General features: G+C 38.4%; 1 protein-coding gene across 4 annotated transcripts in view; it reads left to right on the top strand.

Moving 5' to 3' along the window:
- Positions 1-23,522, top strand: part of PTN (pleiotrophin) — a 100,995-nt gene that overhangs the window by 55,428 nt on the left and 22,045 nt on the right. For all 4 annotated transcript variants that reach the window (XM_043873487.1, XM_043873484.1, XM_043873486.1 and 1 more), the window contains exons 2-4: positions 18,291-18,406; positions 19,799-19,972; positions 22,118-22,279. In XM_043873487.1, the coding sequence (XP_043729422.1) occupies positions 18,292-18,406; positions 19,799-19,972; positions 22,118-22,279 (451 nt within the window). In that variant the 5' untranslated portion in view covers position 18,291. The remainder of the gene's footprint in view (positions 1-18,290; positions 18,407-19,798; positions 19,973-22,117; positions 22,280-23,522) is intronic.

Raw genomic sequence — 23,522 nt, 5'->3', positions numbered from 1 at the left:
GGGGACCACTTGACTCAGTCCAAATGACTCCTATGTGCGTTTGAGTTTTTAAAAATAATTTCCCCATGTTTTCCTATATCTTTATGCTGATAATGATATACTTAGAGGCAGCATTTATCTTTCTTCTAATTTACTACAGACTTGAAAAACAGATAGCCAAATCTGCAGAATTATATATAAAATTCAAAAGATAATGATGGATCTCCTAAGGTTATCAACCCTGTGATACTGTTTCATTGGGTTTGGCTGGTCAGTCTTTTAAATTTTATTCATTCCTTCAGTAAATGTGTGCCAAGTACCTACGTAATTACTAAGCATAGAGATCAAAAGATATACAGAACACAGGTTTTAGATACACACAATTGCTGGGTTTATTTGCCAATAAAGCATGATGTTATTGTATGGCTTAAATAATATGACCTAGGTTAGAGCTCAGTTGCTTCAGTCACATTCAACTCTTTGCAACCCTTACAGACTGTAGCCCACCAGGCTCCTCTGTGCACAGGATTTTCCAGGTAAGAATACCGGAGTGGAGGGTTGCCATGCCCTCCTCCAGGGGACCTTCCCAACCCAGGGATCAAACCCACATCTCCTGTGTCTCCAGCATTATAGGGAGATTTTCCACCGGGAAGCTCATGACCTAGGTTAACAACTACTTTAAATTCAGTTAAAATTTGCAACTGCAAGGTAATAATCTATTTGTGTTGTTCTCTGCTGTCATCATCATGTTAGACATAATTATAATCAGTGCTAACTTTGTCTCTTATTGTCTATGTAAGCGTTGTCAAGAAATCACCTCATTTACCTCTGAGAAAAATTAAATGAAATTTACAGTGGATAGACTCCAGCTCATATAAGGAAGAACTTTCTATTTGAGCCTCATAAAAATAGAAATGTACTTGTTACTTTCCTACCTGTATTTAATTTGGATTGAACTTTTTTCTTGCTTTTTGAGACAGAGATTAAATTGCTGATTTTAGATTTTTTTTTTTTTTTTTTTTACCTTTCAATATAAGTATTCTGTGGTAGAACCTGTTATCTCACATTGTATCCACCTCACATTCTTATTGTCTGACTGGTCTTCACTGTCTTACTCAAGAGGTATGTTTTCCAAATATGTGTCAAAATTTCCTGAAACCAAGATACTTTTTGGCCATCAGATCACTATTATTTGCCACTTTCTCACACAACTAAATAAGGTTTATTTGATGTGAAGGAACCATGTTGATCTCGTTACTCTTTTTATAAATTCCAATGGTAGTTTTAGTCCTCAGGCTAATTATTTCTAGAACGGAGGGAGTTCAGTAAATGGGGCATTTGATGCTTCCGAAAAAAGGGGGAAAGAAAAATCAACAACTTCCTTCTTTGACGTGGAAACCATGCAGAAGGACTTCAGAGGATTTCTGAAGGGACAAGAAGCAACTGATTCTCACGCACCATCCTAAGGTCTCATACGCAGGTCCGCATTCCTTTACCTGCAGTGATTTCAGGGAATCATTAGATGAAGGAAGACTGAGCAGAAGGCATGTGCGGGAGAGGAGGACGTTGGAATGAGGTGAAAATGACCATGCAAGCAGACCCAGAAAGTGGGCTGGCGAGTGAGCAGAATCACAATCCTTGATTTTAATGTTTCTAGTTACCAATGTTACATCTCTTTCAGCATATTTTTTAGTAGCAAACTTTTCACCATTGATAAAATATGATGGAGAATGCAAAGAATGAGGCAGACAGAGTGAATGGGGATGAGGTATCCCAACCAAGCTGCAAGGTCTCTTGCTGTTTTAAACTAACCTGATGTAATGTTCTCGTTTTGGAAGATGTCACTAGATCCCTAATGAAGCGAGTTTGCCAGGCTTCTAATAAGATTTTCCTCTTTCCCAAAGCGACACTCTGCATAATCAATTAAGCCTTTCCTTGATTTCTTGTTTTTTTTTTTTCCCCCCATTCTTCTTTATTTTTTTAGTCAATGAGCTCAGCTCTAAATGAAAGCTGGAGTTGTATGAACTGAATTGGCTGGAAATAGTAGCTGAAAGGCGTGCAAATCAAAGCTGGCAAGTTTCAGCTCTTCCGTTCTTGAGGGAGAGACTAACTTCAATCCAGATGGCTTCCTGGGCAATTGTTTGATTATTCCAGCTCTTTGTTCCTGGTATGGAACCAGGCATTAATAACCCAGTCTTTGCAAGCTAAACCAAGAAAACACACATCATATCTTTACCTTTAAGTGGCTTAGTACCCATTTGGACACTTCCAGCAGTGTGGGAACTGTGTAGGAAGGGATTTTACATCACTCATGGGCTGGGGGAGGGTACGTAGAGAAGATAACCGTCTTTGATCTTCCTGTTCTATCCTAACCTAGCATAGAGTCTAAACTACAGAGAGAGGAGAAAACTAGGAGCTCTGAAGTCAGGCAGCTCCATCTGCTTTGGTACCTACACCAAGGACAAAGGTTTCCAGTGTCTTTGTGAAAGATGTGTGTCTATATTTGTGTCTCTCTACAGAGATCTTTCTATCGATCTATCTATCTATCAGTTGATCTATCTCCATACACACATTTGGGGGAGTGAAATTATTAATATTTGTAATTTTGCTTTTGGAACTTATTTGCCTTCAAGTCATTCATTTTTAGAATGTTACTAAGTATATTCAAGAACTCCTGCAAAGTGAGAAAATGTAATTTAGAGGTTTTACATAATTCACATTTTTACAAGGATCTATTGCTCCTCTAGGGGATTGCCAGGTGGCTCAGTGAGCAAAGAATCCACCTGCAATACAAGAGATGTGATTTCAGTCCTGGGGTAGGGAAGATCCCCTGGAGGAAGGCATGGCCACCGACTCCAATATTCCTGCCAGGAGAATCCCATGGACAGAAGAGCCTGGTGGGCCATAGGGTTGCAAAGAGTCGGACATGACAAGTGTCTGAGCATGCACATAACTCCTCTAAAAAGTGGTGATAGCTCTCCTGTACTGTACAAATAGCATTCTGGTGGGCAGAGAATTAAATATGGATGTGGTTCTTATATTTTCTTTCTACATCAGTTTCTAGAAAGTGTAAAGCCATGTATCAATAAATTTTTAGTAAGTATATAAGAGTTGGACCATAAAGAAGGCTGAGCACTGAAGAATTGATGCTTTTGAACTGTGGTGTTGGGGAAGACTTTTGAGAGTCCCTTGGACAGCAAGGAGATCCAACCAGTCAATCTTAAAAAAAAAAAAAATCAATCCTGAATATTCATTGGAAGGAATGATGCTGAAACTGAAGCTCCTATACTTTGGCCACTTGATGCAAAGAAGTGACTCATTAGAAAAGACTCTGATGCTGGGAAAGATTGAAGGCAGGAGGAGAAGGGGACGACAGAGGATGAGATGGTTGGATGGCATCACTGACTCAATGGACATGAGTTTGAACAAGCTCTGGGAGATGGTGAAGGACAGGAAAGCCTGGCATGCTGCAGTCCATGGGGTCACAAAGAGTTAGACATGACTGAGTTGGACACACGTTTTTTATTCTAACTCTCTATTCAACTTTGTGGTTAAAAACATAGATTCAATTTGGTTTTGGCTGGTCTAGGTTCAAATGTTATTTTTAAAAAAACCTTAGTTGACTTAAAAACTCTACCTCTAACACTCTGTGATCTTGGGCAAGTTATCTAGATTCTCTAACTTCTGTATTACTCACCTCCAAAACTGGAATAATATTGACTCGTTTCTAATGTTGTTGGGATGATAAAAGATAAAGCTTTTAGCACAGAGCAAAGCCTTTAATCCATGATGGCTACTGTATTTCCCTACTCTTTATTTTTCCTTTGCCTTTTGCTTTACTTTTCTTTTGTAATCCTTCAAGACTGTATATTTTTTAAAAGGTACCTTAAAATTACTGGAAGAAACTGGGCCATAAATAATTTAAATAAGTAATCAAATAATTAGCAAATATTTAAAATTTGATTCCTAAAGAAATTATGGTTTAGAAGTGTTTATGAAATTTTCAGTATCACCTAGGGATCTTGACCTTGCTAGAAGGAATATTCTAGTTCAGCAGGTCTGAGGTGGGAGCTAGTCTGGATCTCTCAGAAGCTCCCAGTGATGCTGCTGCTGCTGGTCTCAGGGTACTGCTTTGGGTAGTAAGGAGTTCAGAAGAGAGGCTTAGAGCTTTATGAAAACACAAAGTATTGAGTGCCTAGCACATTTTAAATCACAACCAAAAGCAGTGAGATAATGTCTTATTCTTTAATGAGTAAAGGATTTCTTTCTGTAATCCAGATTACCTGAAGGAGTCCCATGGGATTCTCCTTCTGACAGGAGTCGTTGTCTTTCTGGTCCTCGTGAGTCATAGCCTACCCTGAGCAGGCGCTTGGTCCTTTGACTCTTGGACAGACTTTTCCATTACACTGTGGCACTTCTCAGAGCCTTTCATTATGTCAGACTGAATATTTATTAGGCTCTTGTAACATAATGCTGAGCTAAATCACACAGATATTCACTGGCCAAGAAATGGTCTCTAAAGCAATGTTAATTTAATGATTGGTTCAGAAACAGCTATTTGGGTTTTTTTTAGCTTCACAGTTTCACTAAAACATACCATGTTAAGGTTACCAGTGATTCCTTATTGCTAATTCCTATAGACACCTTTCCCTGGAATTTGACCCTGTTCATCATTTCTTACTTCTCAGAACTTCCTGTTTGCTTGGTTTCCATGATTCAGCTTCCTTTGCTTGCCTCTTATTCCTCTGTTGCTACTCCCAATTCACTTTAAAAAAAAAATAAAAATTGGCCACACCACCAGGCTTGTGGGATCTTAGTTCCCTGACGAGGGATCAAACCCATGCCCCCTGCAGTTGGAAGCACCAAGTCTTAACCACTTGACCACTAGGGAAGTCCCTCCTCCCACTTATGTAAGAATCAGAATTCTCACATCTTATGCACATCCTCAGTTCTTACTCTATGTCTTCTCACTCCATGGTCTCTCTGGGAAATCCCAAGTCTGCCTGCTTATTCAGATAGCATATGTTGACTTTACTTTAATTTCCATCTCTAGATCAGAATTCTTCTTCCAGATTGATAATTTCTATCTCTTTCAACTCAAAAGTCCTCAGAGGTCCTCTGGTACCTTAGACTCAACATGTCTAAACAAATCTTTACTATCTTTCCTTAACCTTAGTCATTAAGTGTCTTTAAGCAATTTAAATAAAAAAAAAGATCTGAAAAGTAAGGATATTAGAAGAACCTAAACAATCAGATGTCTGAGTATTAATATATTAATAGATATTTCATAAACTATATTGTATATAAATATTTTTATATATATTCTGACATTTAATACATGTCAGTTGCTGAGAATACTGTCCTTAGCATAGATCATCATGTGTATTACTTGGGAAACTGTTGAAAACCATATTCTCTATGTTGGCACCTATTTCTGGATTAAAGATTAGAAACTGAGAAATGTCCTAGATTTCTCCTTCTTTCTCCTTACATAAGTTGTATGTTCAATCAATGTGATAAGTCCAACACATTTTACCCCTTAAATAACTTTTTCTCTTTTCTCTTTTTACTTTTTTTTTTTAGTAAAGCTGAAAAATTGGCTAGTAGAAAAATTAAAAATTGAACTATCATATTATATTTATCCAGAAGAATTAAACTTCAGATCTCAATGAACTATCATGGTCATCACAACATTATTCACAATAGCCAATTTAGAAGAATTTTTCTAGTAAGGTAGAAACTTTTCTAGTAAAGTAGAAAATAGCCACTTTACTTTTTTCTTTTGTCAATCCCCTTTCTAGGGCCACAGTAAGTCTTCTCTATGTCTCACCTGGATTATGTGAACTGGCCTTCTCTAAGCCTTCCTGAGTGCAGGTTCACCATCCCCCATTCACTCTGCTAACCTATTGCTGAGCACTGTCTCAGATTCACAGCTGGCCATGGTCCTCCTTCACTCAAAATTCTTCATACCTCCATATTTTCTAAAGTGAAATGTCATTGCATTTCTCACGTGACCCTTCATATGACAATCAAGAAACAACAAGATTAGTCTCTTCCATCTCTTACTTCCTTTTCTATTTCTCAAATTTTCTCACTGATGCTTGAGCAATTTTTAATTAATCATTGATTCCTAGAATATATCACACTTATTCAAACCTGCAGGCCTTTGCCTGAATGTTCTTTCTGTAACCTAAAATGTTATTTGAGACTAAACTCAAAATTAGTCTCCTCTGATAACTTTCCTTAAAGTCTTGGAACATAACCAGGTAAATTTGTTATGCCCATTAAAAAGAAGAAGAACAAAGCTATTATAGCAATTTTTAATTATAGTGCATCATTATTTTATCAGGAAATAGTATTGGATATGATTCAGGTTTTTTATGGCATCTGCTGAGCTAATCCCATGATTTTTCCCCATTATTCTTGTAATTCTCCAATGCAGTGAATATGTTGGCTGTTAAAACAGCCTTACATCCTGGAATAAACACCGCTAGTTATGATTAACTAGCTTTTGTTTTATATTTACTGGATTTTATTTACTAATATTTTAGAAATGTTTTTATGTTTATGTTCATTAGGAGTGTTGGCCTGTAGTCTCTTGTAATGTCCTTGTTAGGTTTTATTATCAAGTCAAGTTCATTCATACTGAATTTTTTTCTACTTATACCAATTATCCTTCACTATCTCCTGGAGTTTGCTCAAATTCATGTCCATTGAGTCGGAGGGTGGCAGAGGATGAGATGGTTAGATAGCATCACTGACTCAATGGACATGAATTTGAGCCAACTCCAGGAGATATTGAAGGGTAGGGATACCTGGCATGCTGCAGTCCATGGGGTTGCAAAGAGTCAGGCACAAAGTAAGAACAGAACAACAACAAAAAGCTTAGACTGATTCTGGATTGGTATGTTTCTTTTTTTTAGTTCTGAGTAATTCATGTCTTTTGAGATTTTATTATATGTAAACCCTCTTGGTATTATGTCTTCTAGATTAATAGATACTTTTCTAATCATGAAATGTCTCTGTTTTGTTAATTCTTCCTGTCTTGACATCTACATTGACTAACACTCTATAGCCACACTAGAATTTGTTTCATGATTGGTTTGCTTTCAACTTAAAAAAAAAAAAAAAATATATATATATATATATATATACACTTAAAATATATCTTTTATAGATAGCATGCAGTTCAATATTGCTTGTTTCTTTCTTGACATTGGGGCTTCCCTTGTGGCTCAGCTGGTAAAGAATCAGCCTGCAATGTGGGAGACCTGGGTTCAATCCCTGGGTTGGGAAGATCCCCTGGAGAAGGGAAAGGCTACCCACTCCAGTATCCTGGCCTAGAGAATTCCATGGACTGTATAGCCCATGGGGTCACAAAGAGTCAGACATGACTGAGTGACTTTCACTTTCACTTACTTGACATTGTCTTTTTAAATACATTTTGTCTGTTTATGTTTCATGCAATTATTCATATGTGTTGATTTGCATCTACTTTGTTGCTATTTCTTTTTATCCCATTTGTTCTTTGTTCCTTTGTCCCTCCTTTCCTGATTATTTCAGGTTAATCAAACCTTATTTTACATTGCCTAGTATAATTTTTCTACCCTTTTAAATTATAACTCTTTAAATTATTTCTTTTAGAGGTTGCACTAGGAATTGACATATGTATCTCTGACATATAACTTCCTATTTAAAATGAATATTACACCATTTTATGTAAGTAAAAAATCCTTAAAACAATATAATTGAATTTCCCCCATCATGCCTATAAAGACGATTTTCAAAGTGGTTCCAGCCAACAGGTTACGAGAGTTAAAGTTCCTGTACATCTTTGCTAACATTTGGTATGTTTATTCTTTAACTTGCAGCCAGTTGAGTGGCTGTGTAGTGGTATCACATGGAGGTTTCCTGATAATATTGGACATCTTCTGATGTGCTCATTTGCCATTTGTGTATCTTCTTTGAAAGTGTGCACTTCTTTTGCTCATATTTTTATGGGTTTTCTTGTTATTGATTTGTAAATGTTCTCTATGTAGTCTAGATGGAAATCCTTTGACAGATAAAATATTTTACATATATATAGTTATGTAATTGGTATTAGTATATTGATTTGGTATCCTGTAACACTACAGAATTCATTGATTGTTCTGGTAGCTTTTGGGGGTAATTCCATTGAATTGTAAATAGAAACCTTTTTCTGGAGGGTTCTTTGGTAATTCTAGGTATCAGATTAAGAGACCTGGTATAGTCTCTCAGATACATTCAAGATTTACTGGTTGAGATTTTCTGTGATTTCTTTGTGGTCAAAAAGTAATACTCAGTTCCTTTTCTGGTCCAAGTTTAGTCTGCAACAGACCAATCAACAAATTTAGATCCCTTTTCAAAATTCTCAAAAAAAAAAAAAAAGAAAAAAGAAATTCTCACTTGCTGGGTGTGACGCTTTCATTACTTGTCTGACCTTTGTGGCAGATGTAGAACTTCTTCTCTGAGTTGATCCTGATTGCTCTTCTACTAAGTCTCTGCCTCACACAGCCATAAAATATTTATTCTTTAGTGCCCCCCACAATACAAAATGATGTGAAATACTCTCCTAATGCTTAGCAGAATGTTCAGTTCAGTTCAGTCACTCAGTCGTGTCCGACTCTTTGTGACCCCATGGACTACAGCACACCAGGCCTCCCCGTCCAACTTCCGGAGCTTGCTCAAACTCATGTCCTTCGAGCAGTGTGTTAGTGAACATGAAAATTTGCATGCTGTTTTGTTAATTATATTTTTGATTGGGTCACTTCATCTCAACAAATAAAGCTACTAGTTATTAATAAGATGCCATTTGAACTCAGTAGTTGATAAAACTGTATCCAGTTGTTTACAAGAGTATGAGAATGTGGTAATCTTGAAGGAAATATGTTTTCATTTGATGTTAAAAACCATATATTTTTTTAAATATGGTTTCTTACTGAGCTAGGCTGAAGGAGTATGGACTGTGTCTTCAGTCAACATGGGGCATTTATCCATGATTTGTTAACACTATTGACTCTTGCTTTGAGAAACTAATTAAGTTTGCCAGTACCCACAGCTTTCTTTTGATTTTTACGGCTTAAAATTGATACTCTTTAAACTTTGCAGAAGAAATCTTAGAAAGAATATTAGACATTTCTTTCATCAAAAATACATTTGTTTTAGTTGCAGCATTTTTATATCTTCCACCAAAAAAGATGGCATATACTCTTGGTGTGTCTTTGGCTCCATAAAGCATTTGTCATTTGGAGAGTTTGTGAGATCAAATATAATTCATATCTGTGTCTCCCTTATAACCTAGCCTATTATTTTTCACATAGTATGTGGTTACTAAATATTCACTGATAATAATTATGATTTCAATGATCTGCCTGCTATGGCTCCAACTTTTCAATATCACACTTTTTTCTTCTACCATCAAACCAAACTATTTACTTCAAATTAGTCTTGTGATTTCTCACCTTAAAATTTCTTCCATTTTTCTATTATTGTTTAGTCGCTCAGTTGTCTCCAACTCTTTGTGACTCCATGGACTGTAGCCCTCCAGTCTCCTCATCCATGGGATTTCCCAGGCAAGAATACTGGAGTGGGTTGCCATTTCCTTCTCCAGGGTATCTTCCCAACCTAGGGATCAGGCCCTCGTCTCCTGAATTACAGGCCAATTCTTTACTGCTGAGTCATCAGGGATTATGTTTCTTCCATTGGAAATGCTTTTCATTCCAGATTTACTTATCAAAATTCAAACTACTTTGAAAGGAGGTATTGCCACCGTCTTTAATGAACCTATATCTGGGGGCTTCCACCCCCCACTTTCTTTCTCTAAGAGCTACAGGGGTCACTACTGATGGAGCACCTAACGTGTGCCTGTCAAGGTGCCAGGTATTTTATATCTGTTATCTCATTGTAGTCTTTAAAAAAACTATCAGCCTGCATGATAAAACTTTAAATTTCTTTACCACAGAGGTTACTGAGAATAAAAGGGAGTGACTGCTTTTTTCACATCACAGATATAATAAGTGACAAAGCTTATATGGAAGAAATCTGGCTGGCTCCAAATCCTCTTCTTTTTCCATATATTAAAAAAATTAGTTTTTAATGCTTTATGATTTACTGTCTCATTTTCCTCACAATTGTAGTCATACTTATACTGTGTGTTTGATCCTTGATAAGAAGACAATCATGTCAAACATTAAAGTATGGGATAGTTAAAATATACACTTGTAAAGTTCCTATTTTTGCTACCAAAAACAAAGCATTTTTCCTACTCAAATATATTTCATATTAACTACTTGAGACATTTTTGCATTTCTACTTTTGAAAAAAATATTGTTTTGTAACATCATATCCCCTACTGACCTTAAGGTTGGCCAGACCAGTGACTCTTAAATATAGTTTTTCTGGATTTCCCTGGTGGTCCACTGGTTGAGAAGCTACCTACCAATGCAGGGGACATGAGTTTGATCACTGGTCCAGGAAGATTCCACATGCTGCAGGGCAACTAAACCTGTGCACAACAGTGACTGAAGCCCCTACACCCTAGAGCCCATGCTCTGCAACGAGAGAAGCCACTGCAATGAGAAGCCTGCATACTGCAACGAGAGAAAGGCTGTGTGAAGCCAAAAATAAATAAATAAATAAAATTACTTAAAAAAAGAACAAATAGTAGTATCAGGTTTTAAAAAATAAATACATTTTTCTTTCTTGACAAATGAAATCTTACAAGGAAAGTCCTGAAAGAGGAGCGTCTCCAGGTGAAGCTGAGATAAGGGTGGGAGATACGGTGTGACCGTCAATACTATCTCAGGTTTCTTTCACTCCTGGCAGCAGTCCTTGGAAACACCAGTTCTCTAAAAATCATTGTTTAGCCTAACTTTATTTTTCTAATGAAAATCAGAAGAGATTTTTTTAATGTATGTGTGTGTGAAGTTTTTGAGTCTTGGAGCTTGTTCCTGACTCCCAAGTACTATAAGTATTATAAGTACTTTGGTAATAAATACCTCGAAATGAACCAAAGTACACAGAATATCCACAACATGGGTAAACAAAAATAATAAGAAAGCCAAAAGAGAAACAAACATACTACATAAAGGATGTCGAGATGAACGGTTGAGTATGGTGATTGCCCCTTTGTGGTAACTTAGTGTTTTAGTCATGTTTATACAGCATACGAAGGAAATGGCAACCCACTCCAGTACTCTTGCCTGGAAAATCCCATGGATGGAGGAGGCTTGTAGGCTGCAGGCCATGGGGTCGCTATGAGTCAGACACGACTGAGCGACTTCACTTCACTATACAGCATGCGGGCTTCCCAGATGGCGCTAGTGATAAAGAACTAACCTGCCAATGCAGGAGACATAAGAGACGAGGGTTTCATCGCTGAGTTGAGAAGATCCCTTGGAGAAGGGCATGGCAAACCACTCCAGTATTCTTGCTTGGAGAATCCCATGGACAGAGGAAGTGGGCTACAGTCCATGGGGTCACAAAGACTTGGACACGACTGAAGTGATTTAGCACAGCATACAACATTCCTCTCTCCCTGACTTCCCCTTGCTTCTCTTTTCCTGAGCAGTTAATAACTCTGTCTGTCTTTCTCCCTCACAATTTTCATGATTAACTCATTTCCTCTTCCTCCTTTTGAGTTCCACCCACTGTTACTTGGTACTGTACACTCTATTCTAATCACATTCTGTCACTGAGTATATTATATACATCATCTCCACACATTCATTTATTTGATCCCGTTTGCCTGAAGTTCCCTTCCTTCCCTCATTTCTTTATTTAGAAGACTTCAACTATTTTTTTTTAATCTGATAAAATATACCACAACCCTCTACCTCACTCACCCTTGCTAAGCAAAATTATCACTTGAGCCTAGGTACTCAAATAGAACTGTGTGTATAAGTGCTTCATGATATTTACCGTAGTGAATCATCTCACTCATTTCTCACATTTTTTTCCCCAGTTACACAGAATTCCTTCGGGGGAGGGCTGAATCATATTCTTTTATCATGTTCTTATGCCTAAGTAGACATCCAGCCCTCAGTAGGTACCCCCAAAATTGGTGAATAAATATCTAAAGAAAATGCCCTAAAATATCACATTTCTCTAGCAGGTGCCACTATGCTGTGAAAATATTTCAGCCTGGAAGCTACCCATTTTTATTGTGTTATACAAAATTAAACAATGTCATACTATCAATCTAATTGATATGTACTTAGTTAAAATCAAAGACGGAACACTGTTGAATTCATTTATGGGCTGTGAGTAGAGTGTATCCGAGGTCATGAACACACGTGCTTGGGACACATTCTTTTCAAGGCTTAGTGTTTAAATAAGGCAGCTTAACAAGGTCAAAATGAAAGGCTGGTTTAGCAAAAGATTCCATTGTAAACCTAACAGTTATTTATATGAGACTTTAGGAATCTAAGGCAATGATCAACCATTTGAAAATAAATCAATTCGAGGATTATGACTTGAAGAAGGGTTAGTGAAAATAAAAGTGGCCTATAAAAAGGAAAAAAAAATTACTATTTCACAGAGCTTTAGAAAGATAGATCGCAAAATATCTAGAAAGGTTTGATGATGTGTAATATTTGATGTATTACAAATCTTTCATAGACTGCTCTTGTATGTATGAAACTGCTTTAGATTCTGGTTGCTTCTAGCTCAGGTTTTTCAGTGAATCTTATATCCATGGCATAGACAAAGAGCTGAGGCATCATTTTAGCATGAATACTAATTCTTCTATTTGATGCCATGTTTTAGCTATATTTTTTTTGCTAGCAAAAATTTACTGAGTGGCAACTTTGTGCTGGGGCCCTATTTCAGGTATTTGAAATAAAAGGAGGGCAGTAGAATAGTTTCATCACACAAGAGCCATAATATGCAGTTGCAGAGTATTTGCATATCAGTTTCATTAGTTCTCAACATGGAGCCTCTATACTTTAGTGAACTCCAAAGAAATACTGGGGGTAAAGGTCCTTGGGTTTATTTTAACCTTTTAAGAAGTCAAAAGCCTGAACAAATTTGTATCCTAATAAAGCTGAACAAGTCTTTAGTTGGATTAATTAAATCATATCTCTCTGTTTCTTTTTTAATTTTTATCCTTTGATTTTAGATAAGATTAGACAGCTAAAAGTGTCATGCTCGTTATTTCTTAATAAAAAGGAGTACTTCCTTTTAATAAGTAATATGAGTATAGGGGTGAACTAACTTTATTCAGCAACTAATAATATGTTTCTTAATAATCTGGGTTAGCTCTATGTCTACATCTTATGTTTCCACAACAAATATTTCTCGATATTCTGTGGTAGCTCTGAGTTTACATCCTGCATTTCCACAACAAACCTCTCAAGTTATTATAATCACACCCACTTTGTAGATGTCAAAACAGCAGTTTAAATGGTTGTGATTTGCCCAAGAACATTCCAAAAATTATATGGTAGAGCTGAAGTTTAAGCCAAAGCTTCTGCCTCTAAATCCTATATTAGTCATTCCAAACAAATCACTAAGAGACAGATTCCAGCATCCTTGTATTATGTTTATACCAGATGTTAATCATCTTTAAAATTTTAGATCCTATTAAAATACTAATACTTTTCCTTCTCATCAGCGATTTTTCTACAGAAGTAACCGGGATTTAATCTATTAACACTTTCCCCCCTAGCTGGTTTCTTTAACTGATTTCGTTTCACCCGTGAGCTTCATTCATACTTATTAGCAATTGAGATAATGCAACAGTAATTTCCAGACACCAGGCATCTAGGGTAGTCTTCCTGTTAACTTGGTAAGCCCCATGAAATTAAGTCTGTCAGAGTAAGGACAGCAAAAGTTGGCAGCAGGAGGAGTTAAAATAAGTAAATTATTCAAAAGAACTGAGCTGACTCAGCAGGGCTTATTCTGCCATTGTTTTAATTCCCTCCATTTGAAAAGTAAGTCCCGACCCTGACCACTTTCTTAAGTCTGTGTTCCTCCCTCTGTGCTCATCTAGCATGTGTTGGAGAGCGGCAGGGATACACCATATGGAGATACTTCTGCCTTTGTCTGATGCTAAGGACAAATAAACAGCCAACAAATACTACAAGCAAGGGAAACTCTTATCTACACACGTTCGGTTACTCAAGTTCTTAACACCACAAGGCACCAGCATGCTACTTGCTTTTTTTTTTATAATTTGACTCATCTCTTTCCTAAACTCCTTTACTCTCTTTTTAAAAATAATTGTTTCCTTTGCTCTACCCAGAAGAATCTAAAGCTACCAAAACAGAGGCTTAAGCAGAATGGCAGGCAAAACAGGAGGTAGGGGAAAAGATAAGTTGAAAACTCAAACCTATTGCTGATCACAAATTTTACACATTTTCCCTGTGCATGTGGAATTGTGTGCATTTTCTTTTGAACATCTAAAAGCTGAAATTAACCATTTGCCCACTAATTAAGATTCCAAGTTTTTCTGACTTCACAGGGGAAACAATATAAACAGAGTTTACTCTATTCTATTAACTCTAACGCTCATCCCAGTTCCTCTCTCATTTCTTCCTCTCCGCTACCACTACAGTTAAGATCCCTATTTAATAGATGATTCTATGATTTCAGAAACATTGTTCAGGAAATTCGGGCCCCTGTGGGATGTTTCTTTTGAAATTAAGTGACTTTAACTTGACTGAGAGAAAGCTTTTTGAAAATGATTATAAAAGTAAGGTTAGCAATATCAGACTAGAAATGCTGAGGTTAAAATAGCCAGCAAGAGTATCTTTCTATTAATGACTCTCTGTGTGTGTTATTTATGGAAGAGTTCTATTTCTGCTAAGTGGCCGTATTTTCTCAGTGACCCCTCTTTTCACTGTGTGTGATACATGGCTCTTCAAGCATCACTCTTTTGCTTGGTCAGAAAATTCTCTCAATAGCTGTGCTCTCACGATGGAAATTTCTGAATTCTCACTTTCCTGCCATTAGAGAGGTTATCATCTGCATATCTGAGGTTGTTGATATTTCTCCCAGCAACCTTGATTCCACTCTAACTAAAGAACCTCTTGATGACGGTGAAAGAGGAGAGTGAAAAATCTGGCTTAAAACTCAACATTCAAAAAAGCCAAGATCATGGCATCTGGTCCCATCCCTTCATAGCAAATAGATGGGAAAAAGTGGAAGCAGTGAACAATTTTATTTTTTGGGGCTCCAAAATTACTGCAGATGGTGACTGCACCCATGAAATTAAATGACACTTGCTCCTTGAAAGAAAAGCTATGACAAACCTGGGCAGCACATTAAAAAGCAGAGACATCACTTTGCCAACAAAGGTCCATATAGTCAAAACTATAGTTTTTCCAGTATCATGTATGGATGTGAAAGTTAACCATAAAGAAGGCTGAGTGCCGAAGAATTGATATTTTTGAATTGGGGTGCTGGAGAAGACTCTTGAGAGTCCCTTGGACCGCAAGGAGATCAAACCATTCAATTCTAAAGGAGATCGACCCTGAATATTCATTGGAAGGGCTGATGCTGAAGCTGAATCTCCAATACTTTGGCTACCTGATGCAAAGAGCCAACTCACTGGAAAAGACCTTGATGCTGGGAAAGAATGAAGGCAGGAGGAGAAGGGGGCGGCAGAGGATGAGATGGTTGGATGGCATCACTGACTCAAAGGATGTGAGTTTGAGCAAGCTCCGGGAGATAGTGAAGGACAGCAAAGCCTGGTACACTGCAGACCATGGGGTCACAAAGAGTAGGATACAACTTAGAGACTGAACAACAACAACAACAATACAATAATCTAATTCACAATCTAATTTCAAGTAGTCATAGGTAATTGTAAAACAAAATGTGTATTACAACATAGAAAGAAATGCATTAAAATTTAAAAGTTAACTTACCCTCTAAGAAGACTCAAATGAGAAGTTTCCGCCTCCAAAGTGGTTAGTCACTGAGAGTATGTTCTTGGACTGCCTTTGGAGAAAACACCAGAAGACCTTCATGTTACATCTCATAATTATAGTTGCTATGTGGATATGTATTAAATGTATTGTGTAGATGCACCAGGGTACTCAGCTCTGAGAGTACTTGCCAACCAATATGTCTAGACTCAATTCTCAGACAATTCATATCCAATGAAAGTCATAGGACAAGTGTCATAATCAGTAACAACTTTTCTGTTTGATCATCAGTGAAATATAATTATAAAAATTGACATTCAATTCAGTCACTCAGTCGTATCCGACTCTTTACCACCCCATGGACTGCAGCACGCCAGGCCTCCCTGTCCATAAATTCCCGGAGTTTACTCAAATTCATGTCCATTGAGTTGGTGATGCCATCCAACCATCTCATCCTCTGTCGTCCCCTTCTCCTCCTGCCTTCAATCTTTCCCAGCATCAGGGTCTTTTCAAATGAGTCAGCTCTTCACATCAGGTGGCCAAAGTATTGGAGTTTCAGCTTCAACATCAGTCCTTCCAACGAATATTCAGAACTGACTTCCTCTAGGATGGACTGGTTGAATCTCCTTGCAGTAAATGGGACTCTTCTCCAACACCACAGTTCAAAAGCATCAATTCTTTGACACTCAGCTTTGTTTATATTCCAACTCTCACATCCATACATGACTACTGGAAAAACCATAGCTTTGACTAGATGGACCTTTGTTGGCAAAGTAATGTCTGCTTTTTAATATGCTCTCTAGGTTGGTCATAACTTTTCTTCTAAGGAGTAAGCACCTTTCAATTTCATGGCTGTAGTCACCATCTGCAGTGATTTTGGAGCCCCCAAAAATAAAGTCTGCCACTATTTCCACTGTTTCCCCATCTATTTTCCATGAAGTGATGGGACCAGATGCCATGATCTTAGTTTTCTGAATGTTGAGCTTTAAGCCAACTTTTTCACTCTCCTCTTTCACTCTCATCAAGAGGCTCTTTAGTTCTTCACTTTCTTAAAAAAAAAAAAAAAAAGATACATTTAGAGAAAGAAAAAAAGCATGTAATTTTAGATTTTAGAAAGTGATGGAGATGCTGAGTTGCTAAGTAGGACTTATGATTCAGGAAAGGACCAAATGACCATAATATTAACTTTAGCTGATGAAATATGCTTCATCCATACAATGGAATCCAAAGTCATCAATTAAAAAACAATAAAATGGGCATTTCCAGTGTCACAGAAAGGGAGAAAAATTCACTGACAAGGATATCATTTTATAGATAGGCTTGAATGAGGAAAGCAAATTACAGAACAGAGTGATCTCAGTCTCTTATATATGTGAGGTTTTATTGTTTACATTCATGAGAATGTAAAATCATGTAAACAATCAATACTTCTGGAAGAAAAATTCTGAGTTAATGAGCGTATGTCATTACTATCTTTTTTATATGAGGCATAAAATATCATGAACATACTAGATGGAGATCAATGACTACCAGGTGAGTTGCTGCAGCCAATGACTTGGTCTAGCTTCAAGAAGTGGGCTGTCCTGGCGCCTTCCCCAGTACGCTTGGCAAGGCGATCATATTGACTATGCTGTCACAAGTGACTTCAAGTTCTAGGGGAGTCTTGCTAAAGTTATCCTGGGATTTTCTATTGATATCTAATGTGGAGATTTCAAATTATGAGTAAATGTAAACCCTTTACTCCATTCTCGAATTTGGAAGATTTTCAGTACATGTGAGCTTAGAAGTGTTTTTGCTGTATATTGAAGGTGTGCTAGCTCTCCTTCTGTTTTGGGCTTCACTTTTCAGTGGACCAATGAATAACAGAACTATGATGATAAGGTAATCGTGATCATAGAAATGATAAAATGAGAGATGTTGATCATTACCGATGCATCTGAAGATAACAGCAAACATATACTTGCACAGATAATCTATTCATGTGTCCACTCACATTATACGCATGGACGAAAACATCATGGTTGTTTTTAGGAATCTTCAGGAGTTATAAGGATAGCTATAGCCATTGCCATTACCAAGTATCACTATCAGTAGGACTTACTGTAGGAGCCTGTTCCAATGCATGCCATCAAAATTCTTTTGCTTCCATTGCTCTTGGGTCATACTTAGCAAATGGTTGTGTGTGAAGTCTTATGTGAAGGACTGTTGTATTTTATCAATGAATACATGACTGATTGCAGAAGAGCACTTACTGCAGTGGCTGTTGGAGAAAAGATTGAACTCTGCTCCATATAATTGATATAAATCTTCCTAAAATCTGATATTTCAGAAATGGAAACTGGAGTCCTTCATCAAGGAGTTCAGCAAGCTTTCTTTGACTTAAGTTGACACCAGCTTCTCCATTTCTCTGTTTATTCTTAGAATGCAGACTCCACAGTACCTGCAGCAACGTCGAAAATTTGCAGCTGCCTTCTTGGCATTTATTTTCATCTTGGCAGTTGTGGACACGGCTGAAGCAGGAAAGAAAGAGAAACCAGGTGAGTGATGTGGTTGTGAACAAAAGTCTTCATTGATTAATGTCTGTATAACCCAGCTACTTGCTTTTTGTCTTCTCTCCTTCCTTCCCTCTCTTTTTTCCTTCTTTCCCTTTCTTCCAAGTATTTAGAGGAACACCTAAGTGACATCTCCTCTTATTCCATCCCCCCACTCTAAGTCCTGAAATATAGATGGTGACCATTGACTATTAATTGAAGTAATAATTATTAACAGCTACAGCATACAGATGGAGAAGGCAATGGCACCCCACTCCAGTACTCTTGCCTGGAAAATCCCATGGATGGAGGAGCCTGGTGGGCTGCAGTCCATGGGGTCGCTAAGAGTCGGACATGACTGAGCGACTTCCCTTTCACTTTTCACTTTCATGCATTGGAGAAGGAAATGGCAACCCACTCCAGTGTTCTTGCCTGGAGAATCCCAGGGATGGGGGAGCCTGGTGGGCTGCCGTCTGTGGGGTCACAGAGAGTCGGACATGACTGAAGTGACTTAGCAGCAGCAGCAACACAGTATACAGAAAATTGATCGGCAATCAAGTGTTTTACATATGTTGGTAGTCTTCTTTGAAAAGAGTCCTGGAAGCAAATTTTGTTTTATCTCATTAACAAAGGAGGAAACTGAATCTTAGCAAGAATAAAGCACCTTTTCTATGTCACTTGCAATGTCATAAGTTGGCTGTGGAACTGAGAGTCTGTTACATCTGTGGTCCACCACATTTAGTTTATGTTACTCCATCTTTGGGCTTCCCTCATAGCTCAGTTGGTAAAGAATCTGCCTGCAATACAGGAGACCTGGTTTTGATCTCTGGGTCAGGAAGATCCCCTGGAGAAGGGAATGGCAACCCACTCCAGTATTCCTGCCTGGAGAATCCCATAGACAGAGAAGCCTGGCAGGCTACAGCCCGTGGGGTTGCAAGAGTCGGACACAACTTAGTAACTAAACCACAGCCACTACTCCATCTATAAGACAGAGAAAGGAGCATTGACATACACTGGAATGACTAATCTGACAACTGTTAATTTTCATAGACTATTTTCCTATTTTTTAGATTTAACTTGCCTTTGATCATCTTCTCTTTTTCAGAAACATTTGCTTCCAAAAGGAGGTATCAGTAAATCACTTAGCGCAGTCCCTGGCACATAGTAAGAATTAAATAAATATTAGTGCTAGCTCCCTAGTTTTCTTTCTCCCCTCTCTTGGTCACTGGTTGAGTCAACCATTCAGCTAACACTTGGCAGGTTCCTCCTCTTTCCTAGACACTGAAGGGAGAGGTAAAATCACAGACCATGCAGTTCAGGAGCTCAGGAAGGAACTCGGTTTTATCCAGGAGTTGAAGCGCTTTCTGGACGTTGATCATTTTCCTCCCTCCCCTCCAGAGAAGAAGGTGAAGAAGTCTGACTGTGGAGAGTGGCAGTGGAGTGTGTGTGTGCCCACCAGCGGGGACTGTGGGCTGGGCACCCGCGAGGGCACCCGCACGGGAGCTGAGTGTAAACAGACCATGAAGACCCAGAGGTGTAAGATCCCCTGCAACTGGAAAAAGCAGTTTGGAGGTGAGTCCCACCCTTCCACCCTGAGACCATTCTTGCACTCTTCCATCAAGTATGTTTTTGAGGTTGACTCTATTTTAAAATCAAGATAACCTGGCATCTTGCCCAACCTCAGGTCCCTCGTTTTCTGCACTGCTAGAATCTGGAACCAGGTAGTTTTTTTGTCCTGGAGGGAGGGCTGCTCTGTGCATCGTAGGATATTTAGCTGCATTTCTGAGTTTTACCCACTAGTTTCTGGTAGCACTCCCCACCTCACCAACTATGACAGCTGCAACTGTGACTGCGTCTCTAGATGCACGTTTCCTTTTGGGGCGGGGGCGGAGGGTCAGATAGTCCCTGCCTGAGACCACTGCCTTAGCAACAGGGTCAGAAAACAGGCCCTCAGTCCCTCTTAACAGTGTGCTCTTTCCTTCTATTTCTAGATTCCTTTTATCTTCCCTTCCTCTTGTCTTACTTAATCTTCTCCTTCTCCAGATCTCTCTCTCTCTGTTACTTCTGGGCCTTCTCTCGCTCTCTTTTGCTCCCTCCCCACTCTCCCCACTGGTTTATAGCTTTACTCACCAAACTTAGTTAGACTGCTCTGAGCCACTGTTCATAGATTTTAGCTCAGTAACTATTGCCAGTTTCATGTTGACCTCATCTCCCAATCTGAGAAGGAATCTTTCAACACTTGACCTGAAACCCACCATTGAACACCAAAATTGCCTGTTTTTTTTTTTTTCCCACGTTCTAGACTTGTCTTTCTTATCATAGTGAGACACAGTGCCCCAAGTATTCTCACTTACTTCTTTCTTACAGAAATGTGTTTTGGCCTACTGGACAGTGGAGAAGGGTAATGAATACATACACTACATCTTTTTCATTCTCTATAACCTTTGGGGTTATAACTTTATATAAGTGGAGGTAAATTCTATAAAGGCATAGCGAAATTCACATATGTTTGATCTTAAATTGTGTATAACTACTCTAAAGATAACTACTCTAAAGATCTGTACATAAAATGTCTTAAAAATGTGTTTTAAAGGTTTTTTATATATAAATATCTAGAATATATAAAGAGCTCTCAAAACTAGCAATCCAATTAGAAATTGGGCAGAAGACATAAACAATCATTTTACCAAAGAGGATACCTAGGTAGCAAACAAACACGTGACAGGACGTTCAGCATCTTTTCTCTGTGATGAAAATAAAAATGAAAACCAATGAGGCATCACTGTATACCATACACCAAAAGAATGGCTAAAATCAGAAATAACATCAAATGCTAGCAAGGATACAGGAGAAACTAGATCACTCACACATTGGTGATGGGAATACAGACCAGAGAGCCACACTGGAAAAGAACATGGCAGTTTTTCACCAAATGAAACTTGAGTTTGCTACACAGTGCAGTGATTTCACTCTTAGGCATTTATCCTAGAGAAATGGAAACTTATGTTCCTATAAAAATCTATACATGAATTTGTATAGCAGATTTAGTTGTTACAGCCAAAAGCTGGAAACCACCCAGATATCCTTCAGCTGGTGAATGGTTAAACAAACTTGGGTACATGCATACCACGGAGTACTCCTTGGCAATAAAGGAACAGACTATTGATTCATACAGCTTGGATGGACCTCCCGGAAATTTTGCCGAGTGAAAAAGCCAATCTTAAAACATTACAAACTGTATGATTCCGTTTACATAGTGTTCTTAAAATGACACAGTTATAGAGGCAGAGGTAAGAAAGGAAGAAGGATGCTAAGCTGTGACTATAAAAGGATAACCCGAGGGACCTTTGTGTTAGAAGTTGTTTGAATGTTATTGATGGGGGTGTTCGCTCTTATCTATACCTGTGATAAAGTCACACGGAAGTCAGTGTCCACATACCATATATAAACAAGTGACAGCATGTGAAACTGGGGAAACCTAAATAAATTCTCTGGACTCTGTCCATGTCAAGTTCCCGGTGGTGCTATAGCTATGCAGGATATCACCACTGAGGGAAACTGGGTGTAGGGTATACGGGATCTCACTGTATTATTTTTCACAACTGCATGTGAACCAACAATTAACCTCACTACAGAAAATTGAAACCAGAAGTGTCTGTTTTCATGGTACTCCAAGAGGAACTCAGAGATTTCTGTTTGGTCCTACCCTGCCTCCAGCGGAGTGCAAATACCAGTTCCAGGCCTGGGGAGAATGTGATCTGAACACGGCTCTGAAGACCAGAACTGGGAGCCTGAAGCGAGCCCTCCACAACGCCGACTGCCAGAAGACAGTCACCATCTCCAAGCCCTGTGGCAAGCTGACTAAGTCCAAACCTCAAGGTAGGTTCCTGTCTTTGAACCATAATTTTAATCTGAATGGACTGAGGGCCTCAGGCAGGATATTCAGATGTGCAAATTTTCCACAAGGAACTCTTGGGTGAGTCACCTTAAGAAAGGGATTGGAAAAAGTCCATATATTGAGCACCACACAAGTACTGTTCAGCAGTAGGCAATTGATGAGTTCAGATTGAAGTCCTCTGTACCGATGAGGGTATAGGAATAGTCTCCTTGCAGAAACAAACAATTTAGCAAAATAGGCAAATTAAGACAGTTATATGGTAACTTACATGGCTTCCCTGGTGGCTCAGTGATATAGAATCTGCCTGCTAATGCAGGAGATGCAGGTTCGATCCCTGGGTCGGGAAGATCCCCTGGAGAGGGAGATGGCGACCCACTCCAGTATTCTTGCCTGGGAAATCCTTTAGACAGAGGAGCCTGGCAGGCTACAGTCCACAACTTTGCAAAAGAGTCAGATAAGACTTGGTGATTAAAACAGCAATGACAACAACAATGGTGACTTACAGTTTAAGCCCCAAATCAGGACTACATCCTGACAAGTATGAACAAACTTAGGAAGATCAAGAGGCTGAAAATTCAAAATCAAGTCTCTCCTGGATTATCAATGTATATAGTTTTCATGAAATCAGTTACATTATTTTATATTTTTCCTTTTTCTACTACCTAACTTGGTAAATTCTATATTTCTAATTTTTTTTTTCAGAGCCTTTGTATATTTTTAGTTAGATTAGCTTATCATGGAATTCCAAAATTATGTAGAGCTTTCTTTCTATTCATTCCCAGAAAGTCAGCTTTCATGCTAGAGAAAGTAAAGCAGACTAAATATCATGGCCATGGTTTCATACGATAGAATCCCAGTTGAGGGGATACAAGAAGGTATTAAAATCTTCTATTTCATGGTTGTATGGGTGAGTTATATCCCCCCAAATTCATGGTTGTATGGGTGAGTTATATCCCCCCAGATTCAAATATTGAAGTCTTAACCCTCAGTCCCTCCAAATGTGACTGTGTCTGGAGATGGGGTCTTTAAAGAAGTAATTAAAGTTAAATGAAGTCATAAGGATGGGTCCTAATCCAATATGACTAGTATATAAGGAGATTAGAACACAGGCAGACACACAAGGAAGATGCGGTGAAGACATAGGGAGAAGACAGCCATCTACAAGTTGATGAGTGAGACCTCAGAAGTCAGCTTTGCCGACACCATGATCTTGCATTTCTGGCC

The sequence above is a fragment of the Cervus elaphus genome, chromosome 18 (genome assembly GCF_910594005.1).
Source record: "Cervus elaphus chromosome 18, mCerEla1.1, whole genome shotgun sequence".
In the NCBI taxonomy this organism is placed as follows: domain Eukaryota; kingdom Metazoa; phylum Chordata; class Mammalia; order Artiodactyla; family Cervidae; genus Cervus; species Cervus elaphus.
Note: the sequence above shows the minus strand (reverse complement) of the source record. Positions and strands in the feature narration are given on the sequence as shown.